Below are 24,002 nucleotides of genomic sequence, written 5' to 3'. Positions count from 1 at the left end.
AAGCCTGGTAGATAATAAAAATAAAAAATATATATATAGCATAAAAAATGACCGCTCTCGTCGGTAGTATCCGACTTGGGGGTACCACTGGAATATGAGTCTTTCCTATTTTAGAAAAAAAGTATCCAAGTTAAATATTTTCAATTTGTATATACTACAAACTAGCCTACTCACCACGTTTCGTGTATTGTTACGCTTTAAAGGCCGATAGAAATTTATCGATATCATGAATATGGGAAGAGATCAATTAAGTTTTTTATAGTTTTCGATATCGACAGATCGTCATATCGACTATGCTCGCAGCTCTAACCAGGTAGACACGGACATAATATAATCGGAAATACTTTATGCCTCCTGTTACATGCATATGCATAAAGCGATTATACCCTTTTAACACACTTCCGATGGTTGCGGGGTATAAAAAGGTATCCGTTCCCCGTTTTTTAGTCGTATTTTATTTGCAAAAATATTTATAGATAATGGTTACCTGGTTTTAGTGTATTTTCAGCGCTAATTGGTTTTTGGATTGCAGTCAAGAATCAATTTCAAAGCGCTTCATGTTTGCAATCCGATTTATGAGGGCTTTTGATGGTGGTTAAAAAAAATAATAAATTGCCTTGGAAAGGCAGTCGATATAAAATACGCCTGCTGTAAGTTTACATGAATTGATTGGGGTTTATTTGTGTATTATTCAGATTTAAGTTTAGCTGATTTGCAATAATCTAATTATTGATCTGTTTCACAACTGTAAATGGCAACATCTCTTTGATTTATTTTCAGAATTTGATTTGTCTTAGTCTAGGAATTAATTATATTACGCTTATTATGTTTTCAATTTTGTGTTCATATCTTTTAAATGTACAACACATACAAGCGCACACTCATACAACAGCGTATGCAGGTATGCGCTAACATTTAACTTAATTACAGAAAGTTGCACCTTCTATTCGCCGCCCCGTCCACTCGCCTTGGGCCGCTGCTATTTACAAAGACGTCTTATAACTGCATATTGCGCAAAAGCTTACAAATAATTGAAGTCCGGGCTGGGCGCTCAATAAGCGAGTCACGTCACAAGTCACGTCTTGGCCAGCAGCCAACGCACTCCCAGCGCTGCCCGCACCGCCGGCACCAGCACCAGCAGCAGCGGGAGCAGCAGCGTCAGCTGCAGAAACGTGCTGCGCTGTTGACACTCTGCTGCGCCGGACATGATAGCCGAAGCGGAGTATTCACCTGTTGGCAATAATGAATGTGTGTGTGTGTGTGTGTGTGTATGTGTGTGTGCGTGTGTGTGCGTGTGTGTGTGCGTGTGTGTGTGTGTGTGTGTGTGCAATTAATATGAATGATATAACTTCCTGACAAAATAATTCACACGTTCTTGCAATCGCTCACGTCACAAGAGCCACTACTAGATATACATATACATACATACATATACGTTTACATATATATATATATGTATATATGTGTGTTCGTGTGTGTGTGTGTCAAGGACTCACCGCTGAGTACGTGCAGGTCAACGGAGACGGAGACACTGTTCGCTGGCTGGCACGTATAATTCCCGGAGTCCTCTTTGCGCACAAATGGTATAATTAATGAGCCGATCTGTAATTAATGCACTCTTTGTTATTTCAACACTCGACTAAACAAATCGAAAGCTTTTTTGATGCCAAAAAGAACACTATGCAATTAAATTGTGTAGCATTAGATGTAAAGAATTAATAAATAATATACTTATTTCTCAAAATATTTTAAAATTAACAGTGGAAGGCAGCAAGCCGCGCTTGAACCGCGCTGGTTCGTAGCCAGAGTTAGTTTCTAAAATAAAGCAAAATAAAATATGAAAATATATATCAAAGATATGAAGAACAAACAAGATTTATGTAAACACGCGACGGTCTGTTGTAAATAAAATGTAAATAATTTCAGAACAATTGTAAAAATAAATATAAGATAAAAATAAATGGCCAACCAAAGTTCGAACAAATGCCTGGGTTCGAAGATGTGGAAAACCAGGTTCATAAGCCGATCCCAACGGCTGGAACCACATGCAGTTGCCTAACTGTGCTGCATAGTGTTAAGTCACCTACCGTATTTTGATTATCGCCCACTGTTCCAAATATATTGCGATCAATTTGCGTATACCAGCCGGTACGCTCATCGCTATCACTTATCTTCTTCTGTCCACGGAACCAGATGATATACCTGGGAGGGTCCAGTGTGCCGCGTACAATGCAATGAAGCGCCACCTTGCTGCCGGCCTTGACGAAGCGGCTCTGATCGCCAATTAGCTCAGTCTTGGGCGCTGCATGGAAAGGGGGAGGGTGAATAAATGAATACTTTATAGTTTAAAGAGCTTAGAAAAATAACTGACACTCACTGACTACTTCCAGATGCACCTTGGCGCTCAGTTTGGGCTCGGTGGCCATTTGGCACTCGTACCAGCCAGCATCGTTGACGTCCACGTACTTGATCTGCAGCGACCAGGTGTAATCATTCTCCTCCTGGTATATCGACTGGAAACGTTCATCGGCTATGAATGTGCTCTCGTCCACGCTGATGATGTGACCATCGCGCAATCGCACCCAAGAGACGGGCTTCTCCGACAGCCGATGGATCTGTAAAATAAAATAATAAATGTAAAACGATTTCTTTGAGAATTTAATAATAATATTTAATAATTTAATTTAATAATTTAATGGATATAAACGGGCACGATATGCGAAAGTGAGCACAATGAAATCAACTTGTCTAATCCGCTGGGCTAACTGTGGATATAAATGTGTGCAAACAACTCAGTCCAAGACTCTAGCGGGTAAAAGTATCCAAAAAGTAAAATATTCTTTATCCATGTGAGCTATGCTATTAACTCCGAGATATGATCAAAAAATGGGGTTTCAATATCGACTTTTATCGATTTCATGGAAATGCTTCCAGATATACGATTGTATATATATGACATCAAAGATGCCGTATTTTTTTTTAATATTCTTTAACCTCCGTTAGATTTCTCTCTTCAAACGAAGTAGCTCATGCTGAATGATGCTGGACAATCTTCGATAGCTCGAAAAAAGCTGCACATAAAGAGAAAGTCAAGTGTGCAAGGTTTCTAGTTGTCACAGAATTCCTATTTGCCGGACCTGAGATAAAACTATGATATTTACATATGGCAAGCAAAAACACAACACACAGTAAAAGGTGGAAATAGAAACCAAAGCAGAGACAGAGGAATAGTGGCAAACTAATTTGCATACATACGAATTTCACAGTGTACTATAATCTACAAAATATACCAACAAGCAGCAGAAAGAATAACAACAAAACTATTATAAGACGCCTCACATTTGCATTTACATGAGTGCAGATGCCTGTCTGTGAGCCTCTTTAAAAGAGCCGAAAAGAGAGCTCATTGTACAGAATAATAAGAAAGAAAAAATTCCAGAAACGTATACGGCACATGGAACGCATGGAGAGGTTATTTGCCTTGTTACGTCATAAAAATAAGCGTAAACAAAATAAATTTGTTGATATGCAAATGAAATTATGCTGATCTGTGAGCAAAGTTCTTGCGCAGACAGCAGACACCGCCAGACAGCCGCAGGCGTTAGGTAAACGAGCTGCGTACTGCCCCCGGAAAACGGAAAAGCAAAACGGAAAACCAAAGTAAAATAGCCAACAAACCAGATAGGTATATCTGAACAGAGTTGAAAAGGCTATTATAACATCTCCATGATTCAGTTGAACTTAGCGAGGCAAATGGTGATTGAGCAGGGAACAATAGGCGATTTATTTTAGAGGGAAGGATATATTTGACGTCTGGAATAATAGCAACTGATTAGAAAAACATGTTTAATGAATGGAATTTGACGAATTTCGGCAATTTGAATGGTAAGAGCTGAAATATTGGGAACCAATTAATTTATTTATATGTACTCACATCTATTTAAAACAAGAGTAACGAGAAAGTAGGGCTATTTTCGGCACGCCGAAGATCTGATACCCTTGGGGATCCAACCTTTTCATAATGCTCATAGTGCTTTGCACGTATCTAAGAAGCACAGGGAAAATAGTTAACGCAAAGTTTGGTCAAGATATCATGATAAACAAAAAAGATGTTTAATCAAAAACCAAGTTTTTGACCGATCCTTATTATTATTCGAACTCGAACTTGCGACAGACCGCACCACCTGCTATGCCTCTATTCAGCAACCACGCCAACAATTAAATACTTTTGATAAAAAAAGGAACTTAAATAACATTAAAAAAAAAGATGCAATTGCCATGCTGTTAGAATGCGAAGCAGAAGCGCATGAATGTGTGTGTGTACATGTATACAGAAATTCATAATGCTTCCCCCATTCAATTGCGCAGTTGCATATAACTTTTGGTTTTTCTTAATCGATCTTTATGAAATTTTCTACAGTATATCTTATTGTACCATAGAATATTTGTGTATTCTGAAAAAGTCAATTGCATTTAAATTGTGGTTTAAATTGGTTGGCAATAAAAGTTGGGTTATTAACTTGATTTATAGCTCTGGGGTGGTAGCGGGGAGGTGGCGATAGGTATGCAATGAAAGATACTTGAAATATCTATAATATTCTAGAATCAACATATCATGTTTGGTGGCTCTAGCTCTTATTATTTACCCAATTTGCTCAAAAAAACAGGATGTCGATATCGATTCTTATCGATTGCTTGGGAACGGAGTAAGTTATCGAATATCGGAAACAGGCCCTAGGGTCACCTACATCTAAAATTTCAAGTCTCTAGCACTTATAGGTTCTGAGAACCTTTCGTTCATACATATGGACGGACGGACGGATGGACAGGCAGACGGACATGGCTAGATCTACTCGGCTATTGATGCTGATCAAGAATATATATACTTTATGGGGTCGGAGAGGCTTCCTTCTGCCTGTTACATACATTTGGATTTTGCAAAAATACAATATACCCTTATATCCATTTTTAATGGGTTCAAGGTATATAAATGAAGGGAACTTAGTTTTCTATACAAAAACTTAATTTTCGACCGATCGTTTCTATGGCAAATATATGATATAATGGTCCGATCCAGCTGGTTATAACTTTGTGCTGCGTGCAATAGAAAGCGGGACTTCTGCAAATTTTCATAATGATAGCTTTAAAACTGAGGCATTAGTTAGCATAGAAACCGGACACTACAACCTCTTAGTTGTTTTATCATGTGGATATCAAATATGTTTTAGGTGTTAATTTTGAGGAAAACAATGGGAAATGTATTTATTTGTATAATTAGAGCAAATCGTCTAGGATTGAAACTATCCCAAATCATATTATATATGTTTTGATTTATGCGAATTATAGGAATAAATGGGAATTGAAAGGTTGAGTTGTAGGAAATACAACAAATTTAATAATTTTTAAAAACTGGAGCATATCATGCGGTTACCTAGAATTAAAGCATATTTTAAAAGTATCTTAGCAATGACTTTTTAAACCAGAAAAAGTCTTCAAATGATAAAAATAAGCTGGTGGCTTAAAGACATGTGTTATGAAGCGAGAAAATGAATTTTATTTATTTTTCTATTCTTAGCAAATAAGAGCAAGGGAATTTGGGGACATGATTAAGATATCTTTCAATTCAAAAAGAGAATGTGTTATAGTGAGAAATGAAGATGAAGTGAGAAATTAGGATTTTTGATAGAATACATGTGTAATAACACGAATTAGGGGAACATATGTAATGGGTATCAAAAGTTCGTGCTTGAGTTATGGAAAACACAAGAAATTTTATAAGCTAGAGAATTTAATAATGTAGCCTTGAACTATCTCTACACACATCTCGGGCACACATATGTTTAGGTCTACACGTTACGTAAGTGGAATATACAATTAACACACACACATGTGTGTACACACATATACATACATAACATGACACACATCCCTCAGCTCTGTTGCAATACGGGCGTGGAAATGAATGCCTCTGCTTGGACCTGGGATTAAGTTAGGGTCTGGGATTTTGGTCTGGTCTGGTGTTTGGGTGTCAAAAGTACTCACCTGACATGGCATATACGCGTGATTTCCCATCTGAGCCGTGATGTTTAGCACAGGCATTGTCAGATTTTTGCGCGGCAGCTGCCCCGGCAGCAGTTCCCCATTGTGGGAGGCCAAGTACGAGTGCTGCTCATTAAACATTTGTTGTCGCTGCTGCTCCGGTGACAACGTCACTGTCTCCGTCGCCGGAGTTGATGCTGCTGCGGCAGCGGCAGCGGCAGCGGCTGCCTCAGCTTCAGCAGCAGCAGCTCGGTATGCAGGCAAATCAGCGGCCGCGAACACTGGAAACGGCGGCAGAAACGTGGGTATGGAGAAACCCTTAGTCAGTGAATCAGTGTTGGCCGGATGAGGAAGCTGCAACACCGCACTTTCCCCCTCCTCTTTCCGCTCCCTTCCCTCCTCATCCTCCTGCAACTTCTGCAACTCCTGCCCCGCTTCAACCGATGGCCGTGACGTTGCCGTTTCAATGGAGTTGCGGGCTTCCGTTTCCGTCAGCGTAAGCGTCGTCCTCGTCGTCGCCGTTGGGACAACCATCGCAGGCTCTGTTGTTGATGTCGGATAAATTGTTGATATGAACAGCGATGCCATCGCCGTTGTTTCCATTGTTGTTGTTTTTGTTGTTGCAGCGATTGTTGTTTGTGTTTCAGCCACCGTTGCGGGCTGCGTAGTTAGCCCAATTTGTGCGGACTTAGTTGCCGCTGCGGCACCTCCTGCCAGCCTCCTAGTCGCAGACCTTGTTATCGTTGGCGCTGTTGATGACATGCCCAGGGTCGTGCTCCTATGGCCTCTCTCTGTTGTTGCCGTTATTTCTGTTGTTGTCGCTGCTGCTGCAGCGGCTGGCTTTTTCGTTGTCAGTAATGTTGTTGAGTTTCGGGCTGTCGTAATTAGATCGTTTTGTGTTGTCATTTGGCTATCTGCCAAAGTGGATCTCGGCTGTGTCGTTAGCTGCGGCTCTGTGGCAACCACCTGGTCGTAGGCTGAGCTGCAGGTGACAAGGTCTGTGGGTAAACAGAACACACGGAAATATACTCCACTTAAATATGCTGTTGCAGATGTGAGTAGGACATTGATAGAGCGACTTTCGAATGCTTAAACATTCAAGATACAAACTTAAAACCAATGATTACATATATTAAAAATTGCACTCTATGCCTGTGTGGCATTTGTGAGCTGGGCTTTTGCTTAGTTGTAAACGAGCAGTGCCCTAAAGCTGTCATAAAGATCTTTGTTATTATCACACTTTAAATTAAATAAAGAACTTTTTTAGCTGCTGTTGTCGCTGATAAAAAATTAATTGCTAATATCGAGGAAACCTTGAAAAGCAGCAAGGCTAAATTTTTAAGTACAGGCCTAATTAAAGCTGCCTAAAAGGGTGCTTGTAGTTTTAAAGCGCTTTGCAATTATTTAATAAACTAAATAAAAAACTTTTTGTTGCTGCAGTTTTTGGCATATTCCCTGCAAAAAATCGAATGTATTTTTTCTTTACGAGACAGCTCAAAGCATTCTAGAATCAATAAACAAAAGTATGCCCACAATCCTAAGTAAATAAATAAAAGTAAGTTGTTTTTCTGGCACTGCAGACAAATTAAAATGTCTGCGGGGCATATCAGAGTGTAATAAAGCTGCCTTTCAAAAGAAAATTCAAATATTTTAAAGACCCTTAAACATGCGTGTGTGTGCATAACTTTATGAGTAACTGTTGGTCCAGGTAAAGCTCTCACTTGCTTGTTATGTATATATTTTGTTTCAGTTAATTTTTAATTACGCTTTTATGCTAATTAAAATCATAAAAAAAGTATTTGCTGCTTTCTGTCGCTGCTGCGGCTTTCACTTGGGGAAGGCAGCTCAGGGATTGCAGTGCCGTGGGGCGAGCCATTGAAAAGTTTTTGCCTTTTGAGTTTTTCCTTTTGCCATATTCGGTCTTTTAAAATACACGAGTTTTGGTGTTTTTATGTTGAGTAAAAAGTTGCGAGTCGTTTATAATTATTAGCATTTTCGCTGTGTTAAATAATGTTAACACACTTGTGACGTCATCAGAGCACACACACAAACACGCCATCGTGGCCAATGGTGGCCATTAAAAACAATAATATATTTATATTTATATACAATATACGGCTTAAACAAAAACTTTTGAAAGCTAATTGAATTTGGGATTTTAATTTCAATTTAGAATTTGGTTTGCAAATAAACGAGTTAGTGGCAATTTTATAAATTTAGGCACAAGCTTATTTTTGCAGTTCGGATTAAATTTTAAATAAAATAAAATCAACAAAAATTGAAGAGCAATAAAAGGCAAACAAAACTAACTAAAGTATATTAAAAGATTACAGGCTAATCACTTCGGACAGTAAATTTTCCCACACATTTTCATTTTTCTTTGCCAAACTAAGCAGAGTGTGTGTGAATGGGTGTGCGTGTGTGTGCAGCAGTTTTGCCAGTGATTAGCTTGCCATACATCTCAACTTTTCGCTGGCAAAAGTTGCTGTCACGACCCTCAAAAGAACTTGTCGCCTCGGGGTCAATAGGCAGCACAAAAAAATGGAGAAAATGATGAGGGCGTGAACTCAGAACTCGATGTCTTTCATGTGGAAAGTTTTGCCAGCCCCCACACAAATTGAGCTGGCGTTGAATCCAAAACTGTTTGAAACAAGTTACATGCGATTTTTTGCCGTGTTCTTTTTTTATTTTGCCAACTTTTCTCGGTGGTTTTGGTTTTGTTTGAGTTTTGTATTACAAAACGATTAATTTGAAAGACTTGAATGAGCTCAACTTTCGATTCAATTTGTCATTTCTTTTATCACGTACTTGATTCAGTTTTCTTTTGAGTTGACATTTCTTTTATTAATCATCAAATAATATTTATCCTTTTTTTTTGGTCCTATAAAATATGTATAAACTGTGTTATTTAAATTTCTTTGTTGCTTCAAAATAATTTGATTAAATTCAAAATAGCCCAAATCTTGGCCAACAGGCAGCATATTGCCCGTAAAAGGTCAAAGCACATGTATCCAAACCAAATTTAGGCCCGCAGAAAGGTTGGCAGAGCGCACAGCTCGCCACTGGGCCAAAAATCAGTCGTCTAGTCATGGGTTTAGGCTGATTGCAGATTTTTAGTTAGATTTCGACGCGCCGATAGCCAAAGAATTTGCATTTTTAAATTATTTCATTTCACGTTCTTGTCAGGCTTTGATAAAGGTACACTTTCTACCTGACGCTCCTGTTCCCGTTCCTCCATCTTCTACCTCCTATCATTTTTCAAGTTTTCAGTTTTCCGAAAGCGTGCAAAACATAGCACAAAAAACCGCATAAATTTAGCCAAGAATTGGACGAATGTGCATGCGAATGCGTGAGATTGGGGCGTGGCGATAAGGTTGCGGCTCGGCAGCCAGCTAAAAATGTAAAAAGGTAAAAGGGCACCTGTAACCACAAAAACACAACCAACAAAAAAAAAGGGCTCAAATGTGCAAAATGCAAATTGAAAACGAAACGTAATAGTAAATTTAAAGGTTACTCTAACGCCCGCAACCATTACTCAGGCAGCTCTTGGCCAATTGTATGCCGATTTTTGTTTGTGGAAAAAGTATCTTAAGGATGCATTGCTTAAGTTTTCAATTAAAACAGCTTATGGCCAATAAGCCGCTTCTAGGCTTAGGAATTGCGCATTGGTCAAAGCCAGTTTTTGGCCGAGTTAAATCGGAAAGTATTACAATCTGGCCAGAGCCGAACTTCTCGTCTGTGCGAAAGGCTTTGTTTATTTTGGCTTCTAAGCCGATTAATTTACAGGCCACAGCAGGGAGTATCGGCGTGTGTTTGTGTTTGTGTGTGTGCGCGTGTGCGTGTGTTTATCTTATTTCGCAAGGAACTCGTGTGAAGTGTGATCTCAACACTTACTGCACTTGGCGACAAAATGGCGACAGTCAGCAAACGGCAGGCTCTACGCCCTTCAGCCACAATTGCTTGGCCAACAAAAACAAATACGCAGCGGTGTGCGAGTACGGAGCAGCCAGGATGTCGGGACACTATGTGGGCGCTGCCAGGACATGTTAGCGAAACGTGCAATAACACTTAAATTGTTTTTGTTGAGTTTGTGGCCATCCACTCGAATTGCCCGTCGGCATGGTGAGTATCTCAGCTGCTACTTCAAACCCAAGCCCCTTCCCTTCTAAAGAGCTCTTCAAACTGAGCGTTTAGTTTTTTGTTTAAGCAGCAGTTGCCACAGCATTTGCCGAGGTTCATTATTTAAGCCTGTTACCAAAATGAACAAGCGCTTTCCCATCTGCCAGCTACTCTTTGCCAGGTCTGCACACAAACCGAATAGTAATGCTCCCAAATGAGTCACAGAATTGCTCACACGCATACACTCACCCACACACACTCGCACAGCCCGCATTGATTGCATGTATATGTAAATTTGAATTTCTCTTCTGTCCAACTTGCTCATCAGCGGGCAATAGTTGCCCTCAAACAGTGGGCTTTTTTTGAAGACATGCGAATAAAAGCTCAGACGAAACGCATTTTGAACATACGATCAATAAGCAAGTCAGCTTTTAAATCTCTCCTAGAGATTGAGTCGATCAATGCGAACAAATTTTTCAAATTTTTTTTCATGTTCGAAGTAATTGTTTCTTAATGCATTTTACAAATTGCGGAGCCTCAAACATGTAGCCTACTCGAGCGGCTCGACAATCGACAACTCAAGTCTGACAGCTGAATTAATTGAATATCCGAGCTTTTAAGCACACATTTTAATCAGTTTGCCCACTGTTCACAGCGTTCATACATGCAAGGTAACATTTTTATGTGTTGCTCTATTGCAGCAGACATTGAAACCTCTCTCCTTCACAGGTACAGGTGCAGACAGGTCCGTATGCTGTTTTTTGACCCAAGTTCTATGACCTTTTACTCTAATACCTAATGGACTTTACTGGCCAAACAGCAGCTGGGTAACTTCAGGCATATACAAGGCTGATTTTGCTTACACATCTTTAACCTGATTTCCTCTCTGTAAATTATAACAAATTAAATAAAACAATAGAACATTGAACCAGCGACTTCTCTCTTGTTAGTTCGCCGCTCAGACAGTTGACACACCACGCACTTCTTGTTGATGATTTTCATATAAATTTTGTACCCAGTTTTCTCCCACTTGTGGGTCGAGTTTTCCTATGCGTTGATCACCCGTGAGTGAGTCGGACAATCTGGAAAAACTCTTTTAATTACATAGTTTCTAACACAACTTTATGCATTTGAAAATCCAAAATAATGCCCCAATGGTCATAATACACACACAGCAGACTTCACACGCTTTCATTGCGTTGCGCCCCTCTGGTAAAGGTCAGTGGATTAATTATGATTTCATGCTTAACGGCATTTTGTTGGCCATTTGATGCGTGTTCACGTACATCATTAGCGGAGCATCAAACTTTGGCCAAAAGCCAGTCGCAACTTTTTATGGGCTGACGCAGAACGGCGCACTTGTAATTATAAAAAAATATGCATCTGTAATTCGGAGAAGCCGAGGGCGAAAAGTAATTATATATCCAATAAAAAGTCATGGCGGCAGGAAGCGCAGCCGGCAGCGGTCATAATTAAAAATCCTCCAACTAAACACTCTAAATTCTAGCTAACACGCCACCAGTCGCCGCAATCTGATATCTGTGTGCGAACATGCAAAGCCGCACTTGTGGCGACTTAAGGAACAGGGCCAAGTGGAGGTGCCACCAGCCATGACCAGGTCCGGGCAGACCGCAGCCTTAATCACCAGTGAACACACACACAAACGCACATAAAGGCAAAACTTTTCATTGGGGACTACTTTGGGTTATGGGCGCCTCGAGTGCGCATAAAACACGCGCCAGCAGATAGCTCCAGGCGTTTGGATTAGCTTCTAGCAGAACCGAACCCCTGCCCGTAACTGCTGAGTTAAGATAGTTGGCTAAATTGTGTCTATTTGACTGTTGACAATTCTTAACTTGCTCTTGTTGTTACTGCGGTTACTTCGACTGCCGTGTGGAGTCATGGCTAATGCGCCTCCTTTGGGTCCTGTTAATAAGCGATTGCAATTGGCCAAAAGTTAAGAAAACAAGAGCAAAGAGTAGGAGCTATGGCTAGGAAACAGAGCTAGCCAGCTGACCTCCTCAAAAACTTCTAAAATGGCCAAAAATAAAAGTATCCTACTTTAACTGAGGCTTATAATTAAAGGGCCTGTTTATCTGTGAGAGCTTGCCCACAGCTGTTAAATCTCAACTTAACCCAACTATCGACTAAAACATCTTAACCTAAACCAACTTTCGACTAAAACATCTAAACCTTACCCAACTTTTGAGCAAACGTCTCAACCCAAACCAACTTTTGAGAAAAACTTCTCAACCCAACCCAACTTTTGACCAGCAACTCAACCTAACCGCAATCTTGCTTAAAATGATTATCTACATCAAACTGGTTTACTTATGCGAATTACATAACTCTTACAAATACTACGTAAGCATGTCAAATCAATTTGCACTTATCGTCAAGCTGTTGTCAAGTGTTTAACCTCTTGATATTTTATGATATACAACCCACTTATACTAGCTGAATTGTAATGGTATTTGACGTTTGGCATTTGACGAGATGTGCATGAATTTCGCATAAATATTCGAAAATTGTGCTTAAGAAACATTTACAAAATCGATCAATAAGCAATTACGAGCGCCTTTTTTCCGGCAACATATAAATAAATAAATAAATAAACATTATTGCCTGCATGGGGGCTGGGCGGGGCAAAGGGCAGCCATAACATTATATGGAAAATTGTACTTATACGAATGCCAGGCAAATACAAAATGCCGTCTACGCATTAAAGATACATTTGCATGCGTATGGCTGAGTGGGCGTTTAAGTGGGCGGCTCTATGGGTGGCTGGATGAGTGGTTGCAGGCAAGCAGAGGCATCGTCTGCCGCCGCCGCTGTTGAATGTTGTGTTTAGTGAAAATTGCTTCAACAATTTTCTTGTAGTCATTCAGAGTGAAACATATGTTGGGTGTCACAGTTAAAATATGTATATACGATACGCCAACACACTCAAATAGCGGCAACAGCCGCGCTTTTAGGGCGGGTTCGAAATTCAATAGCAGCCAAACAGCCAAACAGGGCATGGGGCATGAACATTCCTCTGTTTCTCTTTCTGTCTCACTGTCCGTTGGTCTGTCTGCCTGTCTGCCTGTATATATATGCCTATATGCTTGCTTTTGGTGCTTGCTGTTTGGTGTGGAGCGGCTTCCTCAATTTATTTTTATGGCATCATGTTTGGTCGCTACGTGTGGCAAAAGAGAACCTTCTTCCCGACTTCGGCTTCAGTTTCAGCAGCGCAAATTGAAACTGGAGCATTGCCTAGCGTCCATTACATATACGCACCGTACTCGTGCGCGTACTTCACCACGTTCTTATGAATGTGTCTGAAAGCAGCGCCAGTCGCATTCCCGTATCGCTCCTACATCAAAGGCCCACATAATATTACTATTACAAAGCAGTGAGAAATATTTACGTCATAGCATTGAAGTCACAGACATGTCACGTTTTTGATACTACGTGGGTTTGGCCAATTAAAATGTATATGTATAATGACTAACACAGAACAATGTGAGATACAAAAGCATCTGTGAGTTACGAATGTGTCAAAGCAATACTAATTCCTGTGGTAAGAAAGTGTCAGTGAGATATAAAAGAAGTCTTAAGATTCAAAATATCTGAAATATAGCAGATGCAAAGACAACTTGGAGATACGAAAATTACTGTAAGAACCAAAAATATGTATGGGTTGCAAATAAATCAAAGAGGGAAGGGATGCAAAAGTATCTGTAAAACACACACAATTCTGTGACAGAAAACTATATGCGAGACACAAAAGTATCTGAGAAATTTTAAAATCTCCTGTTATAAAAAATTGTAAGGCGAAGAATTTTCGTAATACACAAGGGTTTCGTTTCATCGCTTAATTTGTTACGTTTAGATGATTTTGTAGAAAGATTAAGTTTTGCATCGTTGAGATACTTCAACATCTAAGAGTTATTTTTGTGTCTTATCTTATTAGATACTTTTGAATCATATCAACAGTTTTATGTCACAAAATTGCTTTTGTTTCTTACGCATGATTTTACATTTTTCAGTCACTTCAACATCTTACTTTTGCATATTATCTCTTTAGATACTTTTGAATCTCCTTTACTGTTTTGTGTCATAAAATAGCTTGTGATTTTGTGGTTTTGCATTTTGAGATACTTTAACGATGCACACCTTTGCATCTTCAGACTGCTTTTGTATATTAGAGTTTACGTCCTACAGGGTTCCATTCCATTCACAATCTCATGCAAATCAAAGGGAATTGTGTAGAGAAATCAACTCGCAGATGCCCATCACGTGGCAAGCGACTGATTGTAATTGAAAATCGAAATGAACTCAGCGAAAATATTCTGTAAACTGACAAACGAAATTATCAAATAACAGACATTTGCATTTTGGCTTTGATTATGCGAAAGGTTGAGCAATAAACTGCGCACATTTGAATCGAGTTGATTTTGTTTTGCTTTGTTGCTATAAACTTTGGCAAATTCAGTGGCCTCTGAGGACGACTCCCAAGTGGTTGCGTATAAATCAAGCAAAATAATTATGCGAATCTGCAGGACATTACATTATCTGTGTTTGCTCCCACTCCGCTTCCGCAATGCTTTGCTTTTTATTGCGCCGCTCGCCTTTATTGCTGGTTACCGAAACATTGACCCACCCACAGGCTGGCATACCTACCGTCGCCCACCCGCCGCTGGCCAACAAATGCCACCGGCGGCACAGCTCATAAATAATTTCCAACGTCGCCAAAACAAAACATTTTTCATCTCGCTTTGGGCCGTGCACGACTGTCGGTCCTCATCCGTCGTCAGTCGCCCGTCGCTCGTCGTCCGTTGTCCGTTGTCGTCTGTCGGCATGTGCTCTGGGAATATTTCATAAATTTCAACGTTGGCCCTCGAAACTGAACTTGTGCCTCCATATAAACCGATATTGTTCTGGCATTTTTGCTAGTTATTTTTGGGGGCCATTTTCACACTTCACTCAACAGAGGGGGAAGGTAGCCCTCATAAGACTCGTTGACTCTGGTCGACTGCACTTTGTCATCTGGTGGCCACTTCTCCTACTTTTCAGCAATTACATGCTCCAGCCTCTAATACCACACACTTGCTGTTGTTGTTGTAGTCGTCTTTGTTGTTGTCATTTTGGCATTGTTTTCCATTGTTTTTCACAGTTTTCCGCTCAGTGTTTCGCCTTGCGCCTCGTGGCTTGCGCTTTTGATTGCTCGCAGCTACGTCAGCGCCGACAACGGCGTCAACGGAGACTCTCTGAATAATTTAAACCCTCCGTCGTCCAGCCCAACTTTGAATCAAAAAGACCAGCCAGAGGCATGGACCCTAAACCAAATTGTTAGTTTAGAGCGTACGCCTAAATGCACAGTGGTAACAGCTGATTAACTAAGGGGTGTATTTAGATACCTGTGTCTATTGAGATATATTTAATAATTATTATCTGGTAAGAAAGTATGTTATTATTATTGACAGCTCCCATACATTTTCCAAATTATTTTTGTTCTTGAATTATAATTATTGCTTTGATCTTTGTAGATAAAAACAAATGCAAATTGGCCGCTTAAATTTTAACCAACAACATCACGCTTGCTGGTTCGACGCTCTTATCTCTCACATGTTCATGATGTTTGTAATCGTTTGGATGGGTTCTGTTTGATGTCTTGTTGTCAAAGTTTACATGTCAGTCAGTCAAACTAAATACTGAATTGATTTAAATTAGAATACATTATGAAAATAAAAAGCAATAGATCCAGACCATTTTAGTCGTACACAATTTTTAGTAATGTTGAGAAAGGAAAGTCTTTTATATACGTTTTGTATGTATAAACATACATATGTAAGCTATAACAGTTTGTCATATTCCGAACCACTGTGTGCCATAAAGCAAAATATTTGATACTCGGATGCAGACAGGATGTGGCACAAGCTCTGCACAGCTCACAGCTGGCGTTCCGGTACGACGTGGCTCCGTTCGGTTGAGTTCAGCTCGGTTCAGTTCAGCTGAATTTTGCTCTTCTAATTTTTTACGTAGCTGCTTGCTTGTTGGGCGACACTTTCATACAGACTGGCGACAGCAGCATCAGCAGCAACAACATCAGCAGAAGCAGGAGTAAGAGCACCGACATCAGGGACAGAGGTCAACCGACATGTGCCCATGTGCATGGCCCAGAACATGTGGGTTGTAGATTCATAATTTATGAAGGTAAACAAACACTTTTGGCCTCAGGCGAGATGGGGATGACCCAATTGGTGCTGCAGCACTTGGAGCGGGGTATTAAAGGATTTACCATTTAGGGGGCGAGGCGTGGCTAAGCATTTTCGGATTGCCTGTCGGACCGCAAAGTGCAGACGCTCTAGCTGCAAATTGTGGCGAAGCGTGGCTTCAAACTTTGGCACATTCTCCAAATTAGCCAAGTGCTCAGAGCACGAGCACGAGAGCACGAGCGCAGGCACGAGCACAAAATCCCTTAATATTACAAAATTTATACAAAAGCAGCAGACAAACTTCACTTATTTGGCATAACGAGCTGCACTCAAACTTTTATGAAAGCGCACTGGGATTGGGGCAGCAATCCCCTTTTTATCCTGCTGGTCCTTGAATTTGGATGAGCATGTGCTCGCCACAGAACGCCTTACGGCGCATTCACAAAATTTTGCCATTTGAAAATGTGTTTATTAAACAGTTTTTTCTTCCTCTTTGTTTTTGGCAAGCTTTCAATTTCGTTAATGTTTTCAGCGCATTTTTCAAAGCTTTGCCGAGCTGTTGCCTGCATGTGCAGCAATTTATTGTTTTATTTGTGTTGCCCTGCGTATTGGTCAGCTACCATTTGCCATTTACCATTTACCCGGAGCCAGTTGCAGTTGTAAGTGGTTTTTCCCATTTAACCGTACAATGGTGCTCCAGAGGGCAGTCGGGTTAAGGAACTCACAACTGCGGCTCATGAATTATGGCCAAGTGGATTGGCAGCGCAATGGGCATAACCCATTGGGGGGGCCGAGCGCTTCAAACTTTTGTATTGAAATGTGCGCACGTCTGTTAATAATTTAAATTGCATATGAAAACGATCCGTAGTTTCTTCCCAGCAATCATATTGGACTCAGTACAATGAAGATAATACTTAATAATTTTTTCAACGGTTTAAGGTACAGCAAGAAGCTTAAAGTAAAGGGTGCGGACCGGCACGAACACGAAACTAACTTCTTTAAACACGCACGAAAAAACTTTCCAAGGCGTCTTTTACACAGTCAAACTATCAAATATTGCGCAAAGTTTTTGCTACTATTTTAATACACTCCTACTTTCCTTTCATTTACGATTTTCGATTGGTTTCCGTCGGAATGCTCGGTGTGTCTTGTTCAGAAATGTTAGTACTAAAATAAGAGCTATCGAATGGATTTAAGCTGAAATTAATGCCTAATTTTTACTGCCGCCCAAGAGGTTGAGAGGTGGAGGTGGTGATTTCGTGTTGATGTGGTTAGTCCGTCGTGCCTCGGATATACAAACGGCCCATCCCTATTTTAAAGTTTAAGATTGAAACTAAAAGAACTGAGCTACTTATTGCTTATATATTTTGCCATTCCATGTATGTACATACAAAAGTCGTCGATTTAAAAAGAGTTTTTCTATACGATACATCGCCGAGATAGTGTCAGTCATCGCACAAACAAACTATCGATTTCTTTTAATAAATCGCCGTGGCTGGCAGCCCTTTTCGTGGAATTGAAGCAAATGCCAGCCGAACTATAATCATGCGAACCAATGAGAGAATGGCTTCTAAATATTATAGTCAAATGCAAGCACATGTCTAAAGTATATACATCAATATGGAGCGATATGTAAGTCAGGAAAAAATCGACGAGATCAGCTACGGCGCTGTGTACAAGCACTAACCAAACAACATATATGTACATATGTAGACTGGATAACCAGTGGAAGGCGTTGGGGCCTGTTGTTTTTGGTGCGGCTGGTCCAATGTCGCCTTCGGTTTTGTTCGGGCTCGAGACACACTCGCGCGCGCTCAGACAGCAAGAGAGTAAGAAATACATATGACTTGTGCGATAGAATGGCATCGCTCCTTTTTTAAATTCTCTCGCACTACTGGAAACTACTTTGGCTTACTCTCAGTGCTCTTTCAATTTGTACTGTTGCATGTTGTTTGGTTTGCCTAACCAGCAAGATGGAGGCCCTGAGGAGAATGCGACTCATTGCCAGCGAGGAAGCCATAACCTCGAGGCTATCTGTACCTAATGACCAGCGCAATACTCTACTGTCATCGCCAGCGCGTGATGTATAGGTATCTGACGCCATACAATCTGCTGGTCGATAGACGCATCTAGGTGGCAAACTTTGGTCTCAGCTGCTATTTCCAGGTGCCAGAAGGACCCTGTTCCAGGGCGACTCCGAAATGGATCAGCTCTTTCGCATATTTCACATGCTGGACACACCAACTGGGGCTAGCTAGCCGGGTGTCAACTGGAAAAACAATAAGATAAACCAGCTAATGGCCAGCCTGGGCTGTAACAACACAGACTTGCTGGCCGGGATTATGATCTATGAAGCCGCGCCTCGCCTTTTTCAAGGATAATGCCACTGCTTAAAAACGTTACGAGAATTAAGCCCAATTATTTGCAATTTGCATACGGTACTTATTTATCCAAATGAAAGTGCGGTCGCGAACTGTCAATAAAAAAAATTTAAAAAAAAAAAACGATATGTGCATTTATATCATTTATATAGCACTCACGTGTTAAGTGGCCTTGTAAACGGATTAAAGCCTGCACATGTAAAATAAATTTAATTATTTTACGCTACGCTAGACGAAACGGAAGAACTCAAACGCGTTGCTCCTCCATAAAGTTAATAGGCTCGACTTTTGCATGAGTGCCCGAAGGGTCCTGAAATCTGATATGCGCACAGTGGGCCGCAGCAAGTCGAAAACTGTATTCGAAAGGCAGCCGCGCCTGTCTATATTATTTTTGTATTGACTATTATTTGCTTTGTTTTTAATAATATTCTTGACAATTTCTTTGAGGCATCCTTTTTCTTTTGCCTACGTTTTTGCGCCACTGTGCGACTGGCAGTCGGGCAGCAAGAGAAATAGACAATGAGTAAATTCATGAATTGGAAGTTGTAATTGCCCTACGGCTACTGCACAGTGAAACACGGCGTCAATACAATTCTCAAGTCAGGCAAGCGCGACTAAAAGATGCCCAGTACTTAGTTATTAAAATAGATTTATCAATTATTTAGCAGCTAGGCAGCTGATAATATTTTTATCAGACTTTTATTATAAATTACCTAATAATTTGCCCTATTTGGAGGGAAATTAAATGCATTTCAGGGTTCACTAAGCATACTCAAACTGACAGATGGCTCATAATGCATGAGCTTTAATAATATTAGCTTAGGGCAATTCAATTAGCAGCTTGAAAAATATAAAAAAACCAGTCAGATAATTGGCATATGGCTATCCGGAAATTCTTATTACGCATATGCGAAATACAAGTTCAAGGTCGGAGCAGGAGAGACTGCTTTCGCTTATGACACAAAAACTGTTTCAACAAAATCGTAGGTCAGGTCTCTGTGTTTGATGGTGGGCGGCTTATTAAATTAAATCAAAAATGTCAGCCCCCGAGCTGTACTTACGCATTCCCAAGTCAAACAGCACAAAGAGCTGGGCTGCCAGCCAGATGCGCTGCCAAGTCATCGTCCTGGCCGTGCGTACAAATTGGCGCCGCTGTCCAGTGTCTGATCTTGAGGTTGAGGCTGGGGCTGAGACTGTGGCTGTCATCTTTGCAGTTGTCAGCTTCCTGGCATTGGTCCTGGCAGTCCCACTGGCACATTGCCTTGCGGCTGCGACACTTACAGCATATTTTGTGCGCTCATTGCCCGGCGTCTGCCGCCGTTGGGGACTCGTTTGCGGAACCATCGCTGGAGCATTGTCTCCAAGTGCTCGGCACGTTGCTGGCTTCTGATTCTGATTGCAGTGCGCCCAGTTGGTTGTTGGTTGCGAAGTCTTTCGCATTCTGGGCGAAATGTGTATATTCCCCAGTTGAAGTCCCAGTCGTCGCTGGCGTCCCAGATAAATAGGTTTATTGAATTAACTCGCTGGGGTCGGGATTTGCTATCGTCGCTTTCTTCCGCTGCTTTGCACCAAATTGCAGCTTGCCTTTTATATATTTTTTGGCTGTGCTTTGTGTCGTTCTTTGACTTTGGCGCAACGCGTTTTCATTGCTTCTCCTATTGCTTCACCTTGTGCCAGTTACAGTTTTTCCCTTCTCACGCAATTTTCCTCTATTTGCTGTGTTACTGCGCAATTTCAAAGGATCTATATGTGGTTATATTTTATTTTTGATTTATTTTCATTGAAGCACTTTGCCAATCAAGCGATAAATCAATATTAATATGATTACTTTACACGTGAAGGAATTTATAGGAACTTATGGCGATTGGCTACAAAGATTTCGTACTTTTTGATAACTTCCGCAGTTTTGTTTGTTTATTTTGTAATGCGTTTTTATTATTATAGTTGTTTGTCTTGAAAGTTTACCATAATTCTTTATTTCTTTAATTTTATTTGTTATTAAATTATTTAATAATTTTTTTATGCGTTTTTATTATTATAGTTTCATGCTGAACTTTATTATATTGTCCTTTAAGCTCTATATAAATTGCGCCTATTTTTTAAACTATAAATTCATTATATTTTTGATTATTACTGGACTTTCTTGTATTGTTCGATTTTGGATTACGCTGATTAATTACTTGCTAAACTTTTAGTTCTTTATAATTCCCCGCATCCAAATTTATCTATGCTCAGCTTAAGTTTAGTGAAACTTTTTGATAAATTTAATAGCTATAAATCATAATATTTGCATGTAATCGAACCAGTTTTAAATTCCAATTGAGAAAACTTGAACTATTCACTGGGTAAACCGCGAGGTGCGTAAATTACACGTGCCATATGCCAAACTAGCGCAAACCCTATTTTTCCATGAGTTATGGACAAAGTTTTTCACAAAAGAGATTTCTAAAGTTGCGGCATTTACACTGTTTAACAGGTCTCACGCTTTTTAATGGTGCTTACAGCTGACACACATTTTCCATGCATGGGTTGATTTGAATAAATTATAATCCATTTTTATTTATTTATTTATTTTTTTTATTATAATTTTTACTGTTACATTTAACAGGATTTAGTGGGATTTAACACGTGGGAGTTTATTTGCAGTTGAGTTCGTTTGAGCCGTGTTGAAAATATTTTCAAGTTTTTATTATGTTCTTTATTTTTTTTTTTTTAGAAGATCTGGCGAGTTGTTTGCCAGGACGATACACAATAATCCCTTTTTACGACATTGTGGCCGCAGTTCTTTCTCAATTTTTGTCCTTCTATTTCTTATTGGGCGCTTCCTTTGCACATTTTGTGCGCCATTCTAATATCCATTTTAATACAACAGAAACAAACAAATTTCGAAAGTGATTTCGACTAGAAGCGGCACTTGCCAAGCCAACACGCTGCTGACTCAGTCCGGACACATGCACACACACACACACACACAGCAAGTATTTTTGCTTTGCCTTCAGTTCGGTTCAGTTTCCGGGGCCTTAAAATAGCTTTGTCATGGCCGTTTCCTTTCGCTTTGCACCTAGTTCTGGCACACTTTGCAGTCTCTGCTCGCATATGAACAAAGGTCTTTGGACGCAGACGTCGTCGCCTAGCACGAGTTAAGTCTCGAGACCACAGTTATACGCGACAAGTTAACTTCCGCTTTGGGACCTGCTTCTGGTACTGCGTGTCACGTCCGTTCGCTGAGGATGCAAATTTTCAACTGAATCGCGTGCAACTGGCGGCAGGAAACTCGTGCTGCCCCGTTGGGTATGCTATCTGTCGGCTTGATGCCGCCTGTTCCAGTTTCCAGCATTCGCTTCGCCAGATGCTTGCTTGCTTCTCCGCCTTGTTTCATCCCATTTTTCCACTCGTGGCGGGGCTTGGCTTGGCTCGGAATGAAACATGTGGCATATGCTTCTCCTTTTTCGATTTGCCGGCTGCTTATACTGCGCATGTCCTCAAGGACTTAGCCGTGGCCAAATGGAGCTTACAATAGATTTCCAATTTATTTGCTCAACGCTTAGTTGCACTTTGTGAGCTAGCAGTATATTAAACTAACGGTTCTTTCTTATCAAAGAGTTAATATATATTTAAGTTGGAATAATGGATATGGAATCTTAAAGCTGTTAAATATTAACTGAACTGAGAAAAGGATCTAGCCATAAGAAATTTTGCTAATATATCATAAAAAGTGGACTCTAGCCAAATAGCCAAAAGCTTTCTTTTGTGCATACATATTACATTTATATTTCGAACAAAACAATAGCAAGATGTCTCTTACTTTAATTTGGTCGAATTTCAAACATTAATTATGAATTCAAGAAAAACAAATTCCGCATATTTTAAGCCTGCCCTCGATTTTTTGAACTGAGCTGAGAAATGTGGAATATATGAAAATTTAAAGATTTTTTTTTTCCATATTATTTTTTGAATGAAACTAAATTTTAATGTATTATATATCTGTTGCAGCAACGACATGTTGAACAAGTTTTTGGTCATAAAGGTAATTTCTGGTATATGTCAGGCAGGCGACTTTTGGGTCCCGCTACATTTTAAAGCCAACTGCAGAGATGGCCTTAAATCAAGTCCAAGCTCAAGAGATTATTGTGGCCACAGGGTACGGTTGTTCGTGTATCACCTTATCGATAGCCTTTTCATGTGCCTTTTGTTATACTCAAAATAGCAGTGCTACAAATTGCGGGCCCTAAATCAAAGTGCAGACCACTTTACATCGGCGCCTTAAATTAACTTAGCATTTTGGGCTTTTGAATTCTTTGCGGCGTCTTTGTCTCGTCGTTTAATTTACTGCATGTCCTGCCACAAGGAGGATGCTGCTCATTGTTGGTCTCTGTGTGTGTTTGTGTGCCTGCCTGTGCTCTGTGTGACAATAAAACTACGCAACGCCATTAAATCTGACCCAATATGCGAGGCGTGATATATAGGGCTTCGGTCCTAATCTTGTGTGCTTTTGTCAAAGAGCAAGTAACAAATAAATAAATATTATTGAACTTTTTAAGTCCCCAGAGGACGCGGGCGAGGCCTGTTTCTGCCGCCAGAAAAGGCAACTGCGGTGCGGTGGGATGACGGGGTGGCGGGGGGCTGTTGGTATGTTGCTCTCGCACAAAGTGCCAACATAAATTCTTGCACAGTTCAATTTATCGTGTATTGACACAGCTTCCGCATAAAAAACAAAAATAAAGAAACAACAACAGCAACAGCAGCTACTAAAAATGTTTACAAAGTGCGGGCGGCGGGCGCATGATCTGGTAACGGATCCAGCAGGAATGCCGCAAACATACACACACAGACACACACACGCACACACGGATATCGGGGTGGCAGCTATTGTTATTACCTCTTTGTTGTGTTAACACGCCAATTGTGGCATTTCCAGTCGATTCCATGCCCCAGTCGCCACTTGCCACTTGCCTCTTGGCTGAAAGATCCTGCGGCAGTAGCGCCATTAAAAACCGAATTTGAAATGCAAATGCCGGCATTGTCCGGACCGACCAGGCCTGCAAATTGTCAACTCTTGGCTCAACAAATAATCAAAATATACTTTATGTCGCACAGCCGACTTGCTGCCAAGGCTCGTGAATTCGCAGCCCCTCAGGCAGCACATGTGTCAGACATGCCCCACACCACACCTCCCACCTCACACCTTACCTCACACCATCAAAAACACACACACTCACACACATTTTCACAGCTGTTAATTTGAGTGTTTCGCATTATGTGA

At 40.5% G+C, this 24,002-nt stretch overlaps 1 protein-coding gene across 2 annotated transcripts; it reads right to left on the bottom strand.

Annotated features, from left to right (window-relative positions):
* Positions 1 to 565: 565 nt before the first annotated feature.
* Positions 566 to 21,978, bottom strand: dpr17 (defective proboscis extension response 17). 2 transcript variants are annotated; one of them, XM_002056660.4, is made up of 6 exons: positions 19,801 to 21,978; positions 6,043 to 7,037; positions 2,378 to 2,615; positions 2,088 to 2,302; positions 1,497 to 1,602; positions 566 to 1,230 (listed from the first exon to the last, which is right to left on the bottom strand). In XM_002056660.4, exons 1-6 carry the CDS (start codon positions 20,177 to 20,179, stop codon positions 1,076 to 1,078), a joined length of 2,088 nt encoding a protein of 695 aa, XP_002056696.2. In that variant the 5' UTR covers positions 20,180 to 21,978; the 3' UTR covers positions 566 to 1,075. The 2 variants fall into 2 exon arrangements, with proteins under 2 accessions (XP_002056696.2, XP_032289822.1); XM_032433931.1 differs by lacking the exons at positions 566 to 1,230; positions 1,497 to 1,602 and adding an exon at positions 1,717 to 1,815.
* Between the last annotated feature and the right edge of the window lie 2,024 nt (positions 21,979 to 24,002).

The sequence above is a fragment of the Drosophila virilis genome, chromosome 2 (assembly GCF_030788295.1).
Source record: "Drosophila virilis strain 15010-1051.87 chromosome 2, Dvir_AGI_RSII-ME, whole genome shotgun sequence".
Classification (NCBI taxonomy): Eukaryota; Metazoa; Arthropoda; class Insecta; order Diptera; family Drosophilidae; genus Drosophila; species Drosophila virilis.
Note: the sequence above shows the minus strand (reverse complement) of the source record. Positions and strands in the feature narration are given on the sequence as shown.

What these genes read in the sequence shown, in the direction of transcription:
- dpr17 (XM_002056660.4), bottom strand. Translation starts at nt 20,179, where the DNA reads ATGCGAAAGACTTCGCAACCAACAACCAACTGGGCGCACTGCAATCAG. An exon ending in ACGCGTATATGCCATGTCAG is followed by an intron (nt 2,616 to 6,042) that starts GTGAGTACTTTT and finishes TTTATTTTACAG; the next exon opens with ATCCATCGGCTGTCGGAGAA. An exon ending in TGACCTGCACGTACTCAGCG is followed by an intron (nt 1,231 to 1,496) that starts GTGAGTCCTTGA and finishes TATTGCCAACAG; the next exon opens with GTGAATACTCCGCTTCGGCT.